This window comes from Cydia pomonella, chromosome 16, assembly GCF_033807575.1.
Source record: "Cydia pomonella isolate Wapato2018A chromosome 16, ilCydPomo1, whole genome shotgun sequence".
In the NCBI taxonomy this organism is placed as follows: Eukaryota; Metazoa; Arthropoda; class Insecta; order Lepidoptera; family Tortricidae; genus Cydia; species Cydia pomonella.
Window position 1 is genome coordinate 102,890 of NC_084718.1, and position 23,605 is coordinate 126,494.

At 39.4% G+C, this 23,605-nt stretch overlaps 1 protein-coding gene across 2 annotated transcripts in view; it reads left to right on the plus strand.

The window, feature by feature from the left end:
• LOC133526244 (uncharacterized) overlaps positions 1-23,605 on the plus strand; it is a 41,690-nt gene that overhangs the window by 7,859 nt on the left and 10,226 nt on the right. The window contains exons 2-3 of one of the 2 annotated variants that reach the window (XM_061862781.1): positions 14,749-14,927; positions 16,229-16,274. In XM_061862781.1, the coding sequence (XP_061718765.1) occupies positions 14,871-14,927; positions 16,229-16,274 (103 nt within the window). In that variant the 5' untranslated portion in view covers positions 14,749-14,870. Of the gene's footprint in view, positions 1-14,748; positions 14,928-16,228; positions 16,275-21,510; positions 21,982-23,605 lie in introns of those variants that run through there. The other variant, XM_061862782.1, reaches the window with a different exon arrangement.

The following is a 23,605-nucleotide window of genomic DNA, read 5'->3' on the forward strand; positions in this document are numbered from 1 at the left end:
TATTAATCTAGCTACTTAGCGCAAGCGACTGCAACACGTGGCAGCATAACTCTAGTTGCATGGTTGCACAATTTACAGCACTTATTTCGCGTCGCGGGATAGTGCATCAACGGCGGTTCACCTCTTGTTTGATGCGGCGATGTTCCCCTGAAGTTTGGAGCTGAGAATCCGTAAGTAAATTGTACCGGATTTATTACATTAGGCTCGTTGATATGGTATATTCTTGACAGCATATCAAAGCTGACGTTTGAAGTTATTAGGAGTATATAACAGCGTGATATGAGTACGAATCATAAATTTGGGTTAAAGGGTTTACAGATATATTTTTTCCTATATGTTGTTTACATACAGCATTTCTTTGTCTGTAAGGGCAATGACATTGCGTACATTTTGTTTAAGGTATTTTAGGCCGCATTAACACCTATTAAATTACCTCAGCGTAACAAGAACCTCCTTTATATTTCATTATTTTTACAAGTCCTGTAAACTTTAGCTCAACCTTAAATATTTTTGCTCTTTAGTCCCTTATATTTACATGCGTAAAGCTACTTCCAATACTATTAAAGTCTTCAATCATTACATTGGCATCAACACTGTTATAGTAGAGCAACGTTATATATCTTTGACGATATCATTTTGAGATATGTATAATGACCGACTGTAGACCGAAGAGCGAAGTGACCGAAGAGCGTAGCGACCGAAGTGCGAAGCGACCGAAGAGCGAAGCGACCAAAAGGAGCAAAGCAACCGAAGAACCAAATGACCGAAGCATTATAACCTCGACACTTAAAATGAAGCACATATAGCCTCGACGCTGCGGAAATGGAGGCCTCGATACGATTATTGTGGAATTGTATAGTACATATAACTTAAAGTGCGGCATATATCTTCGTCACTGCGACAGCTGCGCCAGCGGACCCCTTGACACAATTATTGTGGAGTAATGATAGCATCCTCACTATGACGTGGGGCAAACTTAGCCTCAACACTACGACAGCAGAGCCCTCGACACAATGATTGTGGAGTAATGATAGCCTCCTCACTATTAAAGTGGGGTACATATAGCCTCGACGCTGTGAAAGCGGAGCCCTCGACACAATATTGTGGAGTAATGATAGCCTCTTCACTATTAAAGTGGGGCAAATATGGCTTCAACGCTGTGAAAGCGGAGCCCTCGACACAATGACTGTGGAGTAATGATAGCCTCTTCACTATTAAAGTGGGGCAAATATAGCTTCGACGCTGTGAAAGCGGAGCACTCGACACAATGGTTGTGGAGTAATGATAGCCTCATCACTATTAAAGTGGGGCAAATATAGCTTCAACGCTGTTAAAGCGGAGCCCTCGACACAGTGATTGTGGAGTAATGATAGCCTCATCACTATTAAAGTGGGGCAAATATAGCTTCGACGCTGTTAAAGCGGAGCCCTCGACACAATGGTTGTGGAGTAATGATAGCCTCATCACTATTAAAGTGGGGCAAATATAGCTTCAACGCTGTTAAAGCGGAGCCCTCGACACAATGATTGTGGAGAAATGATAGCCTCTTCACTATTAAAGTGGGGCAAATATAGCTTCGACGCTGTTAAAGCGGAGCCCTCGACACAATGGTTGTGGAGTAATGATAGCCTCATCACTATTAAAGTGGGGCAAATATAGCTTCGACGCTGTTAAAGCGGAGCCCTCGACACAATGATTGTGGAGTAATGATAGCCTCATCACTATTAAAGTGGGGCAAATATAGCTTCAACGCTGTTAAAGCGGAGCCCTCGACACAATGATTGTGGAGTAATGATAGCCTCATCACTATTAAAGTGGGGCAAATATAGCTTCGACGCTGTGAAAGCGGAGCCCTCGACACAATGGTTGTGGAGTAATGATAGCCTCTTCACTATTAAAGTGGGGCAAATATAACCTCGACGCTGTGAAAGCGGAGCCCTCGACACAATGATTGTGGAGTAATGATAGCCTCTTCACTATTAAAGTGGGGCAAATATAGTACCATGTCGACATCTCATTTATAAGAAAATATTTATTTAATATGTGTTTTAATTTTGAACTATTAATGAATGTGAATTATAAAATTACATTAAAACTTTAATCAACACAGTTAATACCGATTTTCTGTTTGATGAATATCTTGTTGCACAGTAAACCTAAGCTTCTAAGTACTCACGGATAGGAGAATTATTATTAGACGGAGTCCACAATATTACACAAATCAAGTATATCTTTCCATAATATATTTCATTTTAAAATTATATTATATTATGTTAATCAAAGCTGTCTAATAATAACAAAGCGGGTAACTAACTGATGATCAAATTTAGGAGGCGACCACATCGATTGGACCCAAGACTCGACGATACCGCGATGTCCGATTAAAGCCTACTACCTAATCCGTCATGATCCATGCGATAGATTCACTATGGCCCTCATATGGGGCATGGGGCGCACGGTATCGGAGCACGCATAGCACGTCCCGTTTGTATACGTCGATTAATGGCATTAAACACTTTAAAACTGTCAGTCAGACTAAATAGTCTTCCAATGTCTTATAGATTGTGTATTGATTGACATTACTCCTGTATATTTATACCTATAGGTATCCTCATAAGACGCTCATTAAACTTGTTGGTACTGTGTATGTACATTTGCATAAAGACGCGTTTTGTTATCATTCATAGGCACTTATTACCAATCTGCAAGGATTACCATTGTTATCTGTTTTATTGTATGGTAGGGTAGATCGGACATGGTAAAAGCCGCTTTCGTGAAACGATTACCTAGTATATATTAACTTTATTCAGATATGGTTTGTATATTTAAATCTGTACGCGAAAGCATCTCGTAAAAAAAAAAAAAATTGTGAGTGAACATTGCATTTTATGCAATCATAAAATGAAATCTAAATAATATTATATTAGTAAATAATACTATAATAGTACGTATTACAATTATTTAAATTTCAAATTGTAATCTATTTGTAGCCCCATACTTATTTTTTCCGTAATTTATTTATTCAAAAAAGAAGGTAGTTGTAGTAAGTGATTTCGTATGAACGTAAAAATTACTTACTTGATTTCTTAGGTAATAAGTTTATTACGCTAAACGAATATACCTACAATTTCAAATTGAAAGTTTAACTGCCATGTAAGTATGGCAAACGAGACTAGACTTGCCGAGCTGAATAAACATCAATTTTTTGTTCGAGGGTACGGCGGTCGGCAGTTCAAATAATGTTTTGATTCTATACTTCTTATTCAGCGCACAATAAACATTAATCGAAACACAATTAGGTACACATATTTAGAGGAACACTATTTTGGCGAAAATACGTGTGACTCGGACTAACACAAAAACATGTAATGAGTACTGGAGGAGCGATGTCAAAGCAGGAACGCAGCGTAGCGAGTGAGAGGGACAGCGCGAACTTGTTTTTTAAATACTATAATCTCTAAAATGTGTGACTTGGACTGCACGATAACGTGTACTGCTGCTAGTAAATTATATTTGTTGTCTTGGATTTGGATACGAAGTATAATTACACATATCTGCATTAGTTGGCTTTAATTAGTTACAATTAATCTTTGTCATTTACCTTTTTTCCAGTCTACGGATTTCTATTGCTGATACCATTGTTACCAAATCAAGGAGGGATCGCTGACTCCCGAGTCACAGGCTTAGGCCTAGTTCGGGAGGCAGAGGCTCAACCCCACTACCTAAATGTGTTACAAACCTAATACACCTGTCTTACCTACAAAATTTTACAATATGAATTGTAATGTAAGGTTTAAAGCAATAATGATTTTATTTATTTATTTTTTTATTTTAATGCTTATAAGATGTCACAGCGATACGATATCGATCTGTCGGTGTCAAAACTGTCATTTTTTCAACCAAAAGCGTCATTTTTGAGACTGTTCAAATTGGACCGTTAATTTTTCTGTTTCTAAGATGTTTTCTAGAAGGGGAGCCACCCACATTTTTGATGCAGTTGGGGATGGAGAGGCGGGTTTTCAGCGTCGGCGACGTCTGAGGTTAATAATTGTTTAAGTTTAGGTTCGAACAGGCCAATTCGAGTTTTAGTTATTCGACCTGTTTGCGATATGATACTGATCTGTCAGCGTCAAAAGTGAGGTCATTGGTCGAAGAAATGTCACTTTTGACACTGACAATCAGTATTATATCGGAAACAGATCGAACTAAAACTGGAATTACCCTGTACGACTAATAATGTCTTAGACAGGACATATAATAAAATTTTTATTACCCCTGTGTATTCTTTTTAGTAGTGCACAATAAAGTATTATATTATTATCACAGCTTAGACCACTGGTGCGTAAATTTTCTTCATAAGGGCCAGACAAGTTAAGAAATTTAAGAGGAGGACCAGAATTGCAGCAAATCTGTATTTTGATTTGCGATTATCGTGGGCCAGTGCCATGTACTAATTATTTCCTAGGACCGGCGGCGGGCCGGATAGATGTCTTTCGCGGGCCGGAGCTGGGCCGCGGGCCGTACTTTGCCCACCCCTGGCTTAGACAGACAAAAACATATATTGAAGATAACGTTCACGCCCTCGTCGCACGCTGTTCACTCTGCTATGCTGCTGCACGTTATCTATGAAATCCAAACAATGTTCGCCATATCGGTCCGGTAAGATAAGTTGATACGATTATATTTTCGAATATTGACACAACTGAGATAGTGATCGTAAGTTCCCTTATGACGTCAAGATAAGGGTTAATAGTGAGGTCGAGGGAAGAAAGTTATGCTGGCCGATGGGCAGGATACCGGGGATGTTATCGCAGGGGATGCCGCAGGCGGCGTGCGTGCTGCTCGCCGAGCAGGCGCGGGAAACCTCGGGACACAGGGGATTAGGCATATCAGCGCTTTGATTGGACATCATTAGCTATGCTGATTATTTGATCATGGTATTAATCATGTTTTTTATCATCGTATTAACTGCTGATGTGACTAGACTTGTAGGCTCGTAGCGACCTGACGAGTGCCTTCTTGCACGACAGAAATATAGGCAATATTTGCAAGTGTCACACATCATGTTTACGAAAGTTCGATTGGGAGGTCGGATGTTCGCGTTATGGACTGCCATTTTGTAGCCTGAATATCGAAAACTTAAGGCGCAGTAAGTTCAAAAAACATAGTTTTAAAAGGTCGTTGCGCTTTTTTGGATCACAATAAAGCTGTCATATATTTACCTAATGAGCAACCACGAGGCCTTTCTCGAGGGACTGTATTGATTCGAATCCTGAGTTTTGACTTTCGTTTGATAGGTAAATATCACGAACATATGTCTAAAATGCACTTTAATAATTAGTAACCTTTTTAGACCCGGTTACGTTCTTAAACTACATCAAAAAGAGAGGTATGGGCATTGTGAATGTCATCTCGCTTTGTGTGGTAGGGCACAGCGCAGCGGATGTCATTCCAGATCTAGAGCAGAGCCCAACTGGGGAAGTACCTCCATCTTACAGAAAACCGCAGCCAAATAACACTAGACCTTACTCATAGTGTTGTGTTCCTGCAGGTGAGTAAGGTTGCTAGCGCTAAACGAGGGGGGGAGGGGGTTAGGGTCGGCAACGCGCATGTGACTCCTCTGGAGTTGCAGGCGTACATAGGCTGCGAAAACTGCTTACCATCAGGCGGGCCGTATGCTTGTTTGCCACCTGCGTAGTATATGAAAAAAAAAGTAACCAAATTATACACAAATGAAAATTGCTTGTAAAAATCGGCAAATGTTTGAGGGAACGTATTGATTACTTCAAATATCAAATATCAAACATTTATTCAGCAAATAGGCCACAGGGGCACTTTTACATGTCCATTTTTACAAACAATAAATTAAAAAAAAAAAAAATTACAAATATCGAATCTATGAAATAATAAATACTTTATTAGAGATGTATACTGTCTCTAAATGTCAAATTACACAAAAAAAAAACTATGATAAAAAAATAAAACCATAAAATACTAAAATTCTTTAGAGATGTATAAGTCTCTAAGTGTCAGAGATAAAATATAAAAAATATATTAAATTATCCTTAGAGATGTAGAGGGTCGCCAAGGCTTGAATTCTTATATAAATAATTAAAAGACAAAAAAAATAAAACAGACAAGAACCGAATGAAGTGTCTCACGTTAATGTCACTCAAAAGTAAAGTTACATACTTTAACATAACCTGTACCCCGTGTAAGCTTAAACAGACCGGTCTCCACAAACAGCACCCGTTCACGAGTATGACGTGTATCTCAGCCATCGCCTCCCTCAACCTTCATTCGGGAAAGTGGCGACCCGATCAACGACGCCACCGTAAGTAAAGACTTTTAAGCGAGCATGACATGTTCAAGCTGCCGGATTGTATTAATAAAAATATAATAAAAAATTGTGAGATACAACATTTGTGCTTGTAAGTTACATTAAAGACGGCATAGCGCCACATAAACGCGACTACATATTATTCAGAAGGAGTGCCTACCTATAAAACTAAATTATAAATTTAAATTGACTTAGAGATGTACAGGTCTCTAAGTGTCCAAATCATTAAAATAGGTATTAAAATAAAATTGAATTTAAAATAAAATAAAATTTAAAATAAAATAAAATCTTAGAGGTGTATAAGGTCTCTAAGTGTCCAAAACTAAAATAATACAATCAAACGAGAACATGATGTTCTCTTGTGTCAGTTCTACTGGACGCTAGTATGGTTATTTCACAGAAAGAAAACGAAAACACTATTACTTACATTTTTATCATACTATCAAGATCAAGCTACTGGCTTAAAGGCATCCTTATCATCTATGAAATCATTCACAGCATAATACGCCTTACTTAACAAAGAGCTCTTAACGTGTGACTTAAATTTGTTAAGAGGCAAATTCACTATATCAGTGGGAACTTTGTTATAAAAACGTGTACAGTTCCCGACGAAAGACGTACTAACCTTACGGAGGCGGTGGGCGGGCACAGCAAGTTTATGCTTGTTTCTAGTGTTATAGTTATGGATATCACTGTTAAGCTTGAATTCGTTGATGTTTTTCCGAACATACATAATATTCTCAAGTATGTATTGAGATGCAACGGTAAGAATGCTTGCATCTTTAAATTTCTCTCTTAGGGATACTCGAGCGCCTAGTCCATAGATGGAACGTACAGCTCGCTTTTGCAGTACAAATATTGTCTGAATGTCTGCCGCTTTTCCCCACAACAGAATTCCATACGACATAACACTATGGAAGTAACTAAAGTATACCAGCCTGGCCGTCTCTACGTTTGTTAGCTGTCTGATTCTCCTCACTGCATAGGCTGCTGAACTAAGTTTGCCGGCTAAAGTGGCTATATGTGCATGCCATTGCAGTTTTGAGTCTAAAGTGACTCCCAGGAAAACAGTTCGATCTTCAAATTCCAGCGTATCACCTTTTATTTTAATCTTGCTGTTATTTACCTGCTTGACGTTAGGTAGCGTAAATTTTATGCATTTGGTTTTCTTTGCGTTCAAAAGCAAATTGTTTGCCGTAAACCAGTTTAATACGGTAGATAGCGCGTCATTAATGCTCTCGAATCTATTTTCCTTTCTGTTCACTTTAAATATAAGGGAAGTGTCATCTGCAAACAACACTATATCATGTCTTTCTTGCACAACTTTTGGTAGGTCATTGATGTATACCAAAAACAGGAAGGGACCAAGAATTGAACCTTGCGGCACTCCGAGGGCTACCGGGGACCCAGCCGATTGAGTTCCATTAATAACTACTCGCTGAGTTCTATTCGAAAGGTACGATGAGACAAGGTCAAGGGCACTAGCTTTTATCCCATAGTGACTTAATTTTTTCTTTAAATTTTCGTGATCAACGCAATCAAATGCCTTCGACAGATCACAGAAAATTCCAATAGCATCTTGAGCTTTTTCCCAAGCGTCAAAGATGTGTTTTAGAAGTACCACACCGGCGTCAGTAGTTGATCGACCTCTGGTAAAACCAAATTGATTGCTATCAAGCAGTTTATTTCTGTTAAAATGTGACGATAGTTGATTTAGAATAAGTTTCTCGAACACTTTGCTTAATGCCGGTAGTATTGAAATAGGTCTAAAGTTTGTGGAGTCGGTTCTTGTTCCTGATTTAAACAACGAGATAATTTTGCTATGTTTCATAATATCTGGAAAAATTCCAGCATCAATGCATCTGTTGAAAATCTCAGCTAAGTATGGTGCAATCGATTCAATAATGGAATGTAATACTTTGACTGACAGACCCCATAGGTCTTCTGTTTTCTTTATATTTAATGACCTAAAAGTCTTAAGAACTATGTTCGGAGTGACATACGAAAATTTGAAAATTTCTGTACATTCCGCCACATTTGTCTTCAAAATTTCTTCAGCGACGTCTGGCGATGAATTAAGAGACTTTGTTGTTTCTACCGGTATATTCGAGAAAAACCGCTCAAAATGATCTGCCACTTCACGGTCAGAACTTACTAAAGTGTCAGCAATTCGTACGGTGTAGTGCGGATCCTTCATCTTACGTTTTCCAGTTTCATTGCCGATTACTTGCCATACAGTTTTAACTTTATCACTAGAACTTAGGATCTTTTTGGACAAATAATCAGCTTTAGCGGCGACACACATAATCTTAAAAGATTTAGAAAAATTCTTAACGTACTCCAGAAATTCCGGCCTTTTATCAGTTGCTTTTTAAATCATACAAGTCGTATAGTCGGCGTCTTTTCTCGTGAATATCCGGCGTAGCCCAGTCGCAAAATTTAGTCTTGGCCTTGCCTTGCACCTTCTTCTGAACGAAACAGGCATCAAATTCCGTTTTAATACAGTTAAACAACTCGGAACTCAAACAGTCAGGGTTATCCTGATTACATGAAAGACAACATAATTGTTTAGTGATTTTACGATTGAATAAATCTAGGCGCTTTTCGGAAATCGGCCTGCACATGGCATCTTGAGGAATTTCTTCAGTTTTCCCGCTGAAAGACGCTTTTAATCCACAGTGATCAGAACTTAGGTTGTTAATAACAGATTTACTAATCGCACTTATTTATTTTATTTATTTAAACGTACAAAAAAACATGATATCCGCACTCCCTGGCACGTACCTTCCTCTCGCAGAATGCGTACTGTCTGCGGAGTAAAATACCGCACGGTGCATATTGGGGTAATAAAGCTTGCTAGAATCTATTTCTATTTAGGCCTGACTAAAATAATGTATAAATATTAATTAGGCATTACATGCTACGTTTTACTTAAATCGATCTTGCTTTGATTTCGTTTGACTCTTGGAAGGTGATATGTATCTCTAACAATTATTTAAAACTTTCTTTAATAACAAGGCATGGAAAAATGTGTCAGGTGTACGGTGTACATACTGTACCTAACAGTGTACCGCGAAAAGCGTACGATCAAGGCTTATGCAAGTGAACTGAAGATAACTTCAGTACTTGGAATTTTAATACGATTATATTTTTCAATATTGGCCCAACGGAGATAACGTGTCGATTAATCCCTTTGTGACGTAAAGATAAGGGTTAATAGCGGGGCAGAGGGAAGAAAGTTATACCGGCCGGTAGGCAGGATAGTGGGGATTTTATCGCGTCGGATGCCTCGGGCGGCGCGAGCGCTGCTCGCCGTGCAGGCGCGGGAAACCTCGGGACAAAAAGGATTACACATATCAGCGCTTTGATTGCACATATATATTAACGGCTGATTTGATAAGGTTCGGAGGCTCACGGCACGCACTTGATGACTGAGTTCTTTTATGACAAAACGATAAATTTGGCAAGTATCACATTTCATTTTTTCGAAACTTCGAATGGAACTTAAGACGTTCGCACTAGAAGGACTACTATTTTCAAGTCGAAATCGAAAATAGTCATGACATGATTAAGGTAAGGTAAGGGTAATTTGTGAAAAAGCTAGATGAGACAGAGGCGCGACAAAGCTGCGAGACTGCTCCGTGGGGCTTAATTGTCTCCCGACACACGTTAAGTTAAACCAGATATAGAATTTATCCGTGTAATCAATATGTAATTAAGAAGTTTTTTAAGTTACACTTAATCGTGGCTCCGTTATTAATTTTTTGAAATTTACCGAGCAGCAATGTATTACAAAGACAGATTGCTTGGCTTCGCTAAATAACAACTCGGCGATATTCTAGGTATTTTTACCACGTACACACGGCGCCGGTGGCGCTCGCTGCGCAGGAGCGGGAAACCTCGGGACACAGGGGATTACTCATATCAGCGTTTTGATTATTGGGACCGTGCGAAGTGCGTGGTGGGGGTAAGTAAAGCGATCCCAGCGCATAAGGTGGTAAAAATTTGAACTAACTGCGGATAGCGTCTTTAACATTTCGTACAATTATATGGCTCGAAATTAAACTTTGATTTACGATTACTCCTGAAATATTCATTTAAATTGTATGGTGTAAGGGACCATTGTAATCTGTATGAAATGCTTAATATACCTAACGTATTTATTTTGATAATTGTTAATAATGTATCCATGTAAATAGTTTTGAAAATGCCACATATTACGTGATCTTTTTCTAGAAGTTAAGAATGGATATAGTAAGTTATCCTTAAAAGATAGACATTTCACATCGCGGACTTTTTTGTAGACCTATGAATGAGAAACAACCCCACCATACATTGTGTTGTTATAGCTCAAACGGATTAGGCAGCGTTTTCGATTAAAGCTCCTAGCCAGCGTGATTTTTTCCGATAACATCGTTATATTTCAAACAATTTACACTAAACCTTAACAAGTTATATACCTAAGCCTTCCTCAAGAATCACTCTATTGATAGATGAAAGTCGTATGAAAATCCGTTCAGTAGTTTTTAGTTTTGGAGTAGTTTTATAAGATGTAGTGAATTGACGTTTTCCCCTAGAATTGCGGACACTAGGTTGCGTGACAGTCGTGCACGCTCCCAATAGGTACATATTAATTACGCTGATTACTTAGTCACGATTATATTTTTATCATCATGCGTGTTTGGCAATCTACTTCTGAATCGACGACTTCAACTTGACATTGCTACTTCGTGTCAATAAACAGGGGGCTTCTGTACTGCATGGCCCCTACAGTAAAGTTCATGTACGCTCCCTGTGTATAATATTTTTCATCCTACTCACTATTTGATGATAGGTATGCCAAAAATCACAATGTTAGCCATTAAATGCTGTCTCACTGCATGTTTAGTCAGTATTAATAGTAGCGGTTGAAACAACACGTCAAAAGTATATGACATGCCCTGACAAGCCCTAAAGCACGCGGCCTATTTATCGTGGGCTGATGCTCGTAGTCGTAAAGATCCGGATGTACATGCAAAGAAACAGTCGTTCAACAGAGCAGCTAAGTCTTGCAAGAAGGTTATACGGAAAGCTCGATTTCTTCACGTACGTCGTGTTGGCGCCAAACTAGCCTCTTACCCGTCAGGGAGTAAGGCTTTTTGGTCGCTGACAAAGTCGGTGGAGTCGAATTTCTGTCGCCCCTCTTTACCTCCATTGCTGAGGCCGGATGGATCACTGGCACATACAGCTAAAGAAAAGGCAAACTTGTTTGCCTCTCTATTTGCTGAAAATTCGCGTCTGGATGCTGGCGCCGCTAAGCCTCCCTCCATACCTTCCTTAGGTGCTTCAATGGCCGAAGTAAAAATACATCAAAAGGAGGTATTGAAAGCACTACACTGTCTGGACGTGAACAAAGCTAGTGGGCCGGACGGAGTTCCAGCGATTGTGTTGAAGACTTGTGCGCCTGAGTTGTCTCCAGTACTAACACGCCTGTATCGTCTTTCCCTGAGATCGGGCCAAGTCCCCGAGTCTTGGAAGCTTGCAAACGTACAGCCTGTACCTAAGAAAGGTAGTCGTGCTGACCCGTCTAATTATCGGCCTATCGCGATCACCTCCATACTCTGCAAGATTATGGAGCGTGTACTGAACACCAAGCTCCTGGCATATCTCGAAGGTAACGATCTCCTCAGTGATCGGCAATACGGTTTTCGCCGGAACCGGTCAACTGGGGACCTTCTGATTTATGCCACCCACCTATGGGGCGAGGCCATCGAGAGACAGGGTGAGGCTATCGCCGTGTCCCTTGATATTTCCAAGGCCTTTGACAGAGTCTGGCACGACAGCCTAATAAGTAAGCTCTCCACGTATGGGATCTCGTCTGGCCTGCGCTCCTGGATCACTGACTTCCTGAGGGACCGATCTATTCGAGTTGTCCTAGACGGATGCTCGTCTGATCTTTTGGCTATTAATGCCGGGGTACCTCAGGGCTCAGTCCTCTCCGCAACCCTTTTTCTGCTGCACATCAACGATCTGCTCAAGCCCGGCATCTTTGGGTACGCAGATGACAGCACAGTTACGGAGAGATACCTCTCTGACGCGAGGGCCAGTGAAGGTGACACCAAGATCCTCAGGGAGACCATGGTGGAACGTTTGAATCTGTCCTTGAACGCCGTGGCCGAATGGGGCGAGGCCAACTTGGTCGGATTCAACGCCACCAAAACACAGGCGTGTCTTTTCACCGCAAAACGGAGCCAGTTCACCTTGGCTCCCACTTTCCGAAATGTGTCCCTTCCCGTGACTAACACTTTAGAGCTTCTTGGTCTAAGTTTAAAATCGAACTTAAACTTCGAGTTGACTATTGAGTCCAGGGCTAAAACTGCTGCCAAAAAACTTGGTGTCCTATTTAAGGTGAGGCGGTATTTCACGCCGAAACAGCTTCTCTCCCTATACCAAGCACAGGTCCGCTCGAGCATGGAATACTGCTGCCACCTATGGGACGGTTCCGCCAAATATCAGCTGGCGGCCCTGGACTCGATAGAGCGCCGGGCTCATAGACTTTTTGGCGATGACCCATCTATCAAGTCAAAATTACAGAGCCTTGAGCATCGCCGTCGAGTCGCTAGCCTATCGGTGTTCTATCGGATACATTTCGGGGAGTGTGCACAGGAACTGCACGATCTGATCCCACCTTCCCCTTTCCATCATCGGACGTCCAGGCGTGGGGAGCGAATGCACCCGTTCGTGGTACACATTCCATTTGTTCGCACTAAACGGTTTGCCTCCTCTTTTTTGTTACGGACGGCTAAAGAATGGAATGCGCTCCCGCCCTCTGTATTCCCTGATAAATATGACCTCGGTCTCTTTAAAGCAAGAGTGAATAGGCTACTACTGAATCGGTGAGCTCCATCTTAGGCCCTGTCTTCACTTTCCATCAGGTGTGACTAGAGCCAATCGCCGATCAGTTCTTAATAAAAAAAAAAAAAAAAAAAAAAAAAAAAAAAAAAAAAAAAAAAAAAAGACATTACAATTAAAACAAAATAACGTTGATAATCCGCCAAAATTGCATGTAAAAATACGTAAGTAAGTATAATGAGTTAACACTGATTGATCAGCATGTTATCTTTTGGCGAATTAGCAAAGTAATATTTTTGTTTTTGTAACGCCTGGTTCTATTCATTATTCTGACTCTGACATCTTCTAATATTTTTACAAATATAAACGTTCAGAACTTTCTTCCGAATTCTAATTTTTTAACATAGTGACACATATCTCTTTTTACAGAGCTATTAGAGAACGGTAGATTTTTTTAACGAGTTTCATCCGTTACTATTGTTGCTGTCTACAGACAGCACACTACATTACATACCTATCAAAAAACATTATGCATTTTGATTTCGAACTTGGTGTTTAAGACTCGATGAGGTTGCCTCTTCAATAAGGGTGACTCTTAACGTATTGAAAATATCTCGTAGGATATTTATACATTAACCTTATAATTATCGACTATCACTATCAAGTATCAGGCGTTTACCTCCGTTACGACAACAGAGAGATTTTATCGTAGAGTGACATCTGTGTTTTGTTGTTGTGGATTGATTAAAATCAACATGTATTAGGTATTGTCGATATGTTGACTTTGTGCAAAAAATTAGTAGGTGCAATGTCGTCTTCAGGCGTTGGTGACAATTGGTTGCTTATTCTGTACATTTCGTTACCTACAAGAAGCTTCCTATTACTCAAATTATTACACAACTTCACGTATGAACTCAGAAATTATTTGAAGCAAATGTAGGTACCGAGGTAGGTTGATGAGACCCCAGATGAGAGCAGACGTGCGGGAATCAACCAATAGTAACATTGGTTTTAACCCAGCGGAGCAGAGAAGAGATGCGGATGCAATGCTATTGGTTGATTCTCGCACGTCTCCTCTCACCTACGCCACAGAGTTTACTTATTTATCGTCGGCGGACGTTATGCTACAAGTGAACGTAACAATGCATAGTATGGTACATAATTATAACACGCGTAACGCCCATAAGCTCGTGGGCGTAAGCCGCAAGTTGGCCAAATCGGCCAAGCTCACCCATGTCATGGGGCCTGCCGTCTACAACAAACTACCTGACACCATCACCAGCGCCCCAAACTTGGCCATTTTTAAATGTCGCCTCAAACGCTGGCTTGTTGAGCATCCGTTCTACGACTATAATGAATACTTAAATTTCCGCGAATAGGATGTTAAGTAATGTGTATTTTTTTTATATTATTAATATTAATGTTTTTGATTTTGATTTGGAATTGTATATTTTGCGACGTATGTAAATAAGCTCTATAATAATTATAACGTGTAAATTGGTTTTACTAATAAATAACTTATGACTTATGCTGACAGCGTGAGATTGTTCTTTAATTGTTCAATTTCCTTGTTTCAGATCTTGTTATTCGAAGTGTCGTGTAATGAGTGATGCGGTGACAGTGAGTGAGTGAGTGCAGTGAGTGGGGGCGCAGTGAGGTGGAGTGGGACAGGGACAGACATGCAGTAAGAACGAGCAGGATGGCGGATGACAGCACCATCATCGAGGGCACTGTCAAGTTCCGCGATGGCAAGAAGGTGAGATACGTGGCCTCCGGAAATGTGTGTACACACACACGATTCCAGATATCGATTCTTATTGTAAAATCCTAATAAACATTAATTATTTAATATAATTATTTTTCTAATACGATCTTGACACACAACGCGAGCAATCCTATCATATCTATTTCAAAACCTTAACCGATTTTATAATTAGAATAGTTGACCATCGCTGCTAAATACAATTGGTTGATCCTAGATACTATCTCTGCAGGTTACTGTACCTATATTATTGCATCATATTTGACATCTCAATTTCGGAACTAACTCATGATATAGGATAGCCCTCCCGCCTCAGTGTTGAGAGTTGGGTTACATTCTCGGAACGTGCTTGAAGGCTAGACTACTGTATATGTGTTACTATACACATAGTCTGTAAGTGTTTAGGGTTCCGTACCCAAAGGGTCAAACGGGACCCATTACTGAGACTCCGCTGTCCGTCTGTCTTCTGCCGTGTGTGGCTGTATCTTATGAACCGTGATAGATAGCCAGTTGAAATTTCTACAGATTATGTATTTCTGTTGCCGTTATAACAAAAAATACTAAAAACAGAATAAAATAAATATTTCTTTCCAATCTCGAGGTTCTCATCCAATCACCGAAGTTAAGCAACGTCGGGCGGGGTTAGTACTTGGATGGGTGACCGTTTTATAGATAATGGTACGAAACCCTTCCTGTGCGAGTCCGACTCGCACTTGGCCGGTTTTTCTAAGATCAAGTACGTCATAGTAAATGTATGACGAACTTGATCTTAAAAATCGGACAGGCCATACCTACCTACTTATATTTACAATAAACACCAATGTGATAAAGTTTATGATTAAAGGATTACCGTATTAGTCGATATAGCTGTAAGTGCGCATTATGATGACAAATAGAATAGATTTAGACACAACATAATAACATCTGTTGTTAATAAATAAATAAATATTTTGGGACACGAAATAGGTCAAGCAATCTTCGATTTAAAATACTTGAGTGGCCCGTTTCAATTTAAAATAGTTGAGTTTGAGTGGCCCGTTTCAACATACTTGATTTGTCTGTATCTCATGGAAGTTTTGTTCTTAAAATTTACACTCAATTAACAAAGTATTCATTGCTTCTATAGTTGGTAGAAGTTAGGCATATTTTAAGTCGAAGGTGTCGAACATGTCTAGCAATCATCGACTTCAAATACGTAAATGACCCGTTTTAGTATATTTAATACCTATGTCTGTGTCTCACGGAAGTTTCGTGACTAAGAATATAATGTAAACTATTGGCATGTGTTGTTGCAGTGGAAGTCCCGCTGGTGCGTGATGCGGAAGCTGTCGCCCGTCGCAGGTGAGCGCTGCTTACTACACACAACACACATTAGTCTGTTCACATTATATATATTAATATAAAGTACACGTATAGGCACCAAATCGGAACACAGGTCGGACGAACGTAGAACCATTTTAAAGTGATAAAAATAAGGAGATTTATGCACAAAAAACATATCGCATCTTGAATTGCACAGGTGCTGTAGGCTCATACACATTTCATATAAAGATCTCCTCTGTTTGTGGACAATTCAGGTAAGTATGCAATAGACTATGTATGACCCCCTAGTATGTACCTTGGAAATTAACCTAGTAATCATTTCAGACGGCTAAATCAGTTTGTTGACGTGCTTACCACGGCGTTGTCGTCTCTTTGTGACTTTGTATAAATAATATCTGTACTTCTGGTTCGAATACATGCCAAACATATCAGGAAGGAATGATTATCACATAAAAGATGTATTACACAAAAAGGAATGGGGCAAATACACTAAAAATTGGAAATCAGTAGAAAAATATAAAGATACAATAGAAATATAGGGAAATTAATCAGTCAGATAATTGTAGCTTCTTTAACCTCCCCTTGAGCTACTCGTAGTTAGAAGCTGGGCTCTACATGAGATCTGGTAGGATGGAGTCAGACCAATACCAGTCTGCTAAAATTTTGATAGCACACGCAGTGCAAGTGTTATATTAAACGTAAAACTTCTATGAAATTATTATTTATTTACACTTTATTGCACAAATTTACAAAAAAGCCTTAACGCCTTAAGGCATTCTCTACCAGTCAGCCATTTGGCTATACAGAAACAGTTTGGTGCAGGATTGTAAAGATTTGATATGGAAATAGACACAAGTCGAGACTACTATATATTACTATACTTATTTCTTCTTATGGCGCCATATCCTATCGGATGTCGGCAGGCGCGGATACAAGATTTGGCTTAGGGGGGGGCCATTTTGAGAAAATCATATATTTTTGCACAGAAAATAAGGTAAAAAAAAAATGTTACTCAATTTAGTAATGTGAGAGCCAGGGTTTTAGGGGGGGGGGCATTGCCCCTATGGCCCCCCCCTTGTATCCGCGCCTGGATGTCGGCGATCATCATGCGAACGTTTTCTCTTATTTTTGCCGTTCTAGAAAGAGTGGCGGCGTTCTTGGTACCGGTCCAATCCCTAATATTTTTACTCCATGTTGTTCTAGGTCTTCCTTTACCTCTTTTACCTTCTATAATTACTATATTTATACAAATATACATTTGAAATATACCTAAATATATACAAATTAAATATATATAAAATAAACATACATATATAATAATTATATCTCGCAATATCACGCAGACATTTAGTCGCGAATGTTTTCAAATAAGTGCTTACGTAACTTGCTTTTGAATGTAAGCTTGCAAATTATGACGTATAACTTGCACTGTGTAGGCTATCAAAATCGAGGCAGACTTGTCTTTGTCTCTCTCTAAATATTTGACAGTGCGAGCCACATGGAATCGTCTTGACAACATTCTACATGAAAATATTTTAGTTGGGATACGTATTTAACCTCTATGTAGACTCGCACCTATGTGCACTGTGCACGCTGTAATACCAAAGATTTATATAACTTCGTATATAATTCTCTTTGGTAATACTTCCAGTCCAATAATCAGATGTTTTGTTTGATTCCAAATAGCCAAGTTGTTTTGCAACTCGGACGTATTTATCAATAACACGATATTTAATTTTGTAATGGTATCTTTATTGCAGAAGCCAAGTTGATGGTTGTCAAGATTAATGATTAATGACCAGTATTAAAAAGATTGGATTACTTTATCTGATATCGCTTTGTTTACAGGCTGTAGGTGTCTGTTTCGACAACAGCCACGTACTTATGCACTTATGTAAACGTAATCATGTTATTCTTCTTTGTTAAAATTTTCTTTGAAAAACATTTAATTATCTGGTTAAAGTAAATAAAGCTACTGCGAATTTAATAATCCGCTTGAGCGGTGGGTACTCAACGACGGCATACGTATCGACTGAATAGATAGATAGACAGATAAGGTCGATGCGGATTCCTGTGGCTGCGGGATAAGTGTAACTTGCCTTCATACCAGCCCTGTTGACACATTGATTAGTGTTTAGGGTGAGTTCATTAATCTGCCACTAAACGCAAGTAGCCAATATAATATATATCGACTCGCAATAAACATGTGTATGATGGATTCGGTATCTTAAGTAGTATCAGATTTCATACCGTATCGTGTCTATCATACGATGATAATGTCAAAATACTCACCACAAGATATCCGTCGATTGTGTCAAATAATGTTTGTCACGGTATTGAAGTAACTGATCAAGTGATCATGAACTGATAGTAGCAAAAAATACTGTGTATTCATTTTGTTTCAAGAAAACGCCTACGATGTATCGCTTGTAAGTGTTATCTTTCATGAGGTTTAACTGGAGGCTGCGTGCGCGTAGCCATTCACGTGCACGTGCGGTAAAATATTCGAGCCGTGCACGCACATGCCACGCAAGCGGTCTACCGTCTCTTATAATGATTTGTACAATACAACATGCACGTGCACGCATCCGGTATGCACAGGCCTTTAAAGGAGTTTTTTTTCATGTACGTAGGTGCCGAACTCTCCATATTGCGTAGGCATATGGGCAGCTGGACAAATGGACTTTCTAATGTGACGAAATGCGCTCAGCGCTTACACTCGCTCAACTTTGCACGTCTAAGTCGTTATCGCTAATCATACTAATCACATGTTTAGTGTCATGGTCACGCCCTCAAACCTGCAGCACGTGTACCTATATAATTTTTATTATCATGGTCCGTATCGGAGGAAGTTACATCACACGTCTGAGCTGCTTTATGCTTTATTGCTGCTCTTGTTTGTATTTCTTGAAACAAACTGTACTTTGTAAATTGTACTTTAATATAACATAACTAATATACTCCTCCTTATTGTAAATCCAAACTATTGTACTGAGCTGTAAAGTTTAAAATGTTTGGGAACTTTGTTTCCCTTAAGATCTTTTGTGATTATTTAGGTACTTTCGCGTATGGTTTGTCGGTGAGGCTATACTCGCTGAGTACTCGAAATACCATTATGTCGCATATCATTCGTCGTATATCGGTTAAAAACTAGACGTTTAAGCTGAAAGAAGGACCAATCAAGCACCGGTAATAGGCGAATCATTGCGACGGAAATATTTCTACCTCTGTGATAGAAACTAGTCGTTTAGTCGGGCCAAGGTGACATGTCGCCGCGACCTGTTGCTGAAAGAAACCCTGATTAAGCGCCGCCGCGGAGCGGTCGGTAATTAAACCGCTGACGCTCCGCCACTCAGCCGCGGTGTGAGCAAACGTGCTTGTTCCCGTACTTGTTCACTAATCGGTACATTTTTTGCTATAAATGTTCCGTTCCCATTAACTTTTGATCTATTGTAAGGGATGAATGACTCGTTTCAAATGAAGTTTTTGTCTTTGTGAAAATGCTGCTGCCGGCATTTTAAATCTTTACCCACATTATTGAAATGGCCCGTTATTCCACTTAATCTACTTAATTTAAAGATACTAAATAAATAATAAAAATAAATATTATAGAGACATTTTTACATAAATTGAATAAGTCCCATGGTAAGCCAAGAAGGTTTGTGTTGTGGGTATTCAGACAACAATTCAATTTCATTTTATTGAGAGACCAACTGCGATCATTAGACAATGATATATATTTTAATAAACAAATACTTAAATATATAGAAAACATCCATGACTCAGGAACAAATACATATCTGTGTTCATTACACAAATAAAGGCGCTTACCGGACCGGACCCATGACTATAAGCTTCAAAGGTAGGGTCACTACCCACTAGGCCAGACCGGTCGTCAAACTACCAATACTAATATATTATTCATTGCTTCACGGCTAACTATATGGTGCTTACATACATATGATTACGTATGTATAGTTCCGTAGCTTATACAGCACACAATTCGACACCTCGACAATGGCATTGAATGATTTCAATTAAACCTTATCATCGAACCTGTCAATCACCAACATGTGCTTGAGGTCCGAGTGAACTTGAACCCCGGAGGGTGCGCTTCGGCTTCAATCGATAATCGCGCACCGCTACCCCACGAATACCATTAGGATTATATTCGTTTGTTTATTTAAATATAACTTGTTTATTTGTCGAACGAGGGTATAACTTCATAAACATATCTGACGGTCCCTTTTTATATTATTCATGGACGGAATTCTTTTTACGAAAAGCAAAATTAATGGAGTAAGTAAGCCACCCATCGAAACTACATATACGCCGGGAGATAGGAGAATCGATAATATCTAAATGGAGTGACTTCTGGAGAAACGGTATTCCAGACAAGACATCCTGCTTCGACTGCAGGCGCATGTTCACTACCTAGACTGGACTGGTGCTCAGTGCAGGTGTGCTGTATAGGTATACAGCTACTACACAGCTTGGTTAAAAATAATTATGTGTACATGAACGGTTACGTATTTCTTACTAAGATAGTTTTATTTGTATTTTTTATTATTAAAGGTCTACATACTGGGTGTCACAACTAGTACATCATAAAGAATATACATTTTCGGACAAAAACTTGTGTACACCTTAAAATAACAGACACAACAGGCATGAAAAAGAACAGTTAGCTAATTACCTTTTATACTTAAAATTAACAGTTTACTAATAGAATATGAACAAAATTGAGAAAAATAAGAGATTGATTTAAGTTAAAAAAAAAAAAAGGATAATAAAAATTTATAACTTTTAGTTTAGATTTGACTGAGGCCAAAGAATGAGAGAATATGCCTAAACTAGCTCTGATGCTAGTATATGATGCGATAATTATATACAGAGGTGCATGCCTGCCAATATTGGTACGACAGTGGGGGGGAGAGAAAGGTTTTCTGTTGCACAGGCGACTGCGCGCACGAGGTACAATCAATTTGATATTTCTGAGCAGTTCCGGACTGTTTACTAAGCCGTGTAGGATTTTATACAGATTTTTTTATATAAACAGTGATTGCATTTTGTAGTGCTGAAGTCTAGCGTCGTAGGATTTAAAGATTTTACATTTGTTTAGGACGAAGGTCAGGGTATATAAAAAGCGTTTCTGAATTCGTTCAATGCGATCAGAATGTACCTTATATCCTGGATTCCACGCAGAAGAGCAATATTCCAGTAACTTCCAACTAATACTTATATACTTTTAATAAAAAAAAAGTAATATTCGATATTTAAGTTACGTACCTACAATTGATATTCAACTATTTTATCAACTCGATAAAAATATTTAAAAATATCTCAACCATATTGTTGATTACAATCGTCTAATGTACCTACATCAGGGAGTCTTGGTTTAAGTTTTGGAATAAGTCACAACTAACAATATAAAACTGAAAACTTGTATATACCATTATCGTGACATAGTAAGCACAGCGGATGTGCGTTTAACGGCCCGGCACTAATCGCGAGATTGAATCTCGAGCGAGTGAGTGCAGAGTGGAGTGAGACAAATCAGTTTAGAACACGAATGTCATTAAATATAATGGCGTGTCAGCGGACGGCACGGTGCATGCAGTGCGGTGCAGTGTGTAACTGCAGTGAATATGGCAATAACTATTGTAGTAGTTTTGTGAAGCTCGCGATATCGGATATGTTGTTGTCCACCGTAGCATGATTTTGGGTATTATAACTACAGCTAATAATAGCTAAACCATTATATACCATTTAAAACTTTCGCGTCATTTTTAACCGGGTCTATAGCGAATTTATTTTATTTATTTATGGAATGAGTTGCCTCCTGAGGTATTTCCTTTGCGCTACGACATGGGATTCTTCAAGAAGCGGGTATGTAGGGTTCTCAATGGTCGGAAACGCTTAAGTGGCTCCTGTGGTGTTGCTTATGTCCATGGGCGACGATGACTGCTTCCCATCAGGCGCCTCGTCTGCTCGTTTGCTGACTATCACATAAAAAAAATCGACGACATGGTTATCGTTTCACGACGTTGTTGTTGTTTATAAAAAAAGTCGTGTTTCTTTATTGGGTTCAACAGATCACCCCACACTTTCTAAAAGAATTCGTTCATGACTTGTTCTTTGAAAATGGCTTTAGAAATATCTGCTATAAGTAGTCATGATCGATATTAGAAATTTCGCTACGGCCCGACAAATCGGTTTCAGAATACAAAAGTCATTAACCATAATTGCGTCGCGCGGCGAACATGTGTCCAATTGATTCTCGAACGCGCGCCATTCGGCCCGATGATGTGACAAATAAATTAGCGGAGGCAGGGGTGGAAGGCAAGCAGGGGAGGGGGAGGACAGCAGTGATACGGCAGATAAGAGGGGAGATGATGGAGACGTCAGTGAGTCGGAGCGATAAGCGAGAAGACTGCGCGCGAGATATTTTACGAGTTATGGAAATCGGGTGCGGTATTTGTAAATGTACGAATACCGAATAAATATTTATTGAACATAAAATAAACAGGTGCTTTCTTTTAGTAAAAGAAACTCACGATTGACTTTAGGTATATCCAAGAAAACCGCAGCTATATTAGAAAGTTGTGATTATTAAAAGTTACTAAAATTGATAATTTTAGGGGTTGGTCAAGGCGGTTGTCGACGCGAAATTTTCACTTCAAAATAACATGATTCTAAATTAATTTACTACTGTCAGAGACTTACTTTCTGTGACTGCACAGATGCTTGCTGGTAGCTGTTTGGTTTGGTAGAAAATTACAGAATTTACAACTTCGCCCTATTATATTTGATCCAAATAACTCCAGATAGTTACAACTTCAAAGAAATGGGGAACTGGGTTAGCGTGGCGACGGAAACAATAAGAGTCTCCCTCGCATTGCAGCGAGGGGGACGGCGCGCGCCGAGCGCAGCGAGGGACCCTTTAATGGGCGACTCCCGGAATCGCTGCACTTTGTGCATCGCAGACAACCCTAATAAGACGAACTTGTGCAGTACTTTTGCATCATGTACAAAATTGGAGAAATGTTTTTATGCAGTCAGTGACAAAAGTTTTATAATGACATGAATTTTATTGTCAAGGGGGAAGTGCGCTTATTTTTGACATTAAACTTTACAAATGTTTATTTTTCGTAAATGCTGTTCTTCACCGACATATAAATAAGGTTATATAAGTTCCCGTAGAACCTTCTATGCATTTGAAATCACGGAATAAAGATAAATATTTTGTCACTTAGCACGTATATGCCTTTAAATGTGACTACAAAATAGGTACTTTTAATATGGCCGAGCGGCCTCCCTCGTAGCGACGTGGGACAGGGAGCGCCCTC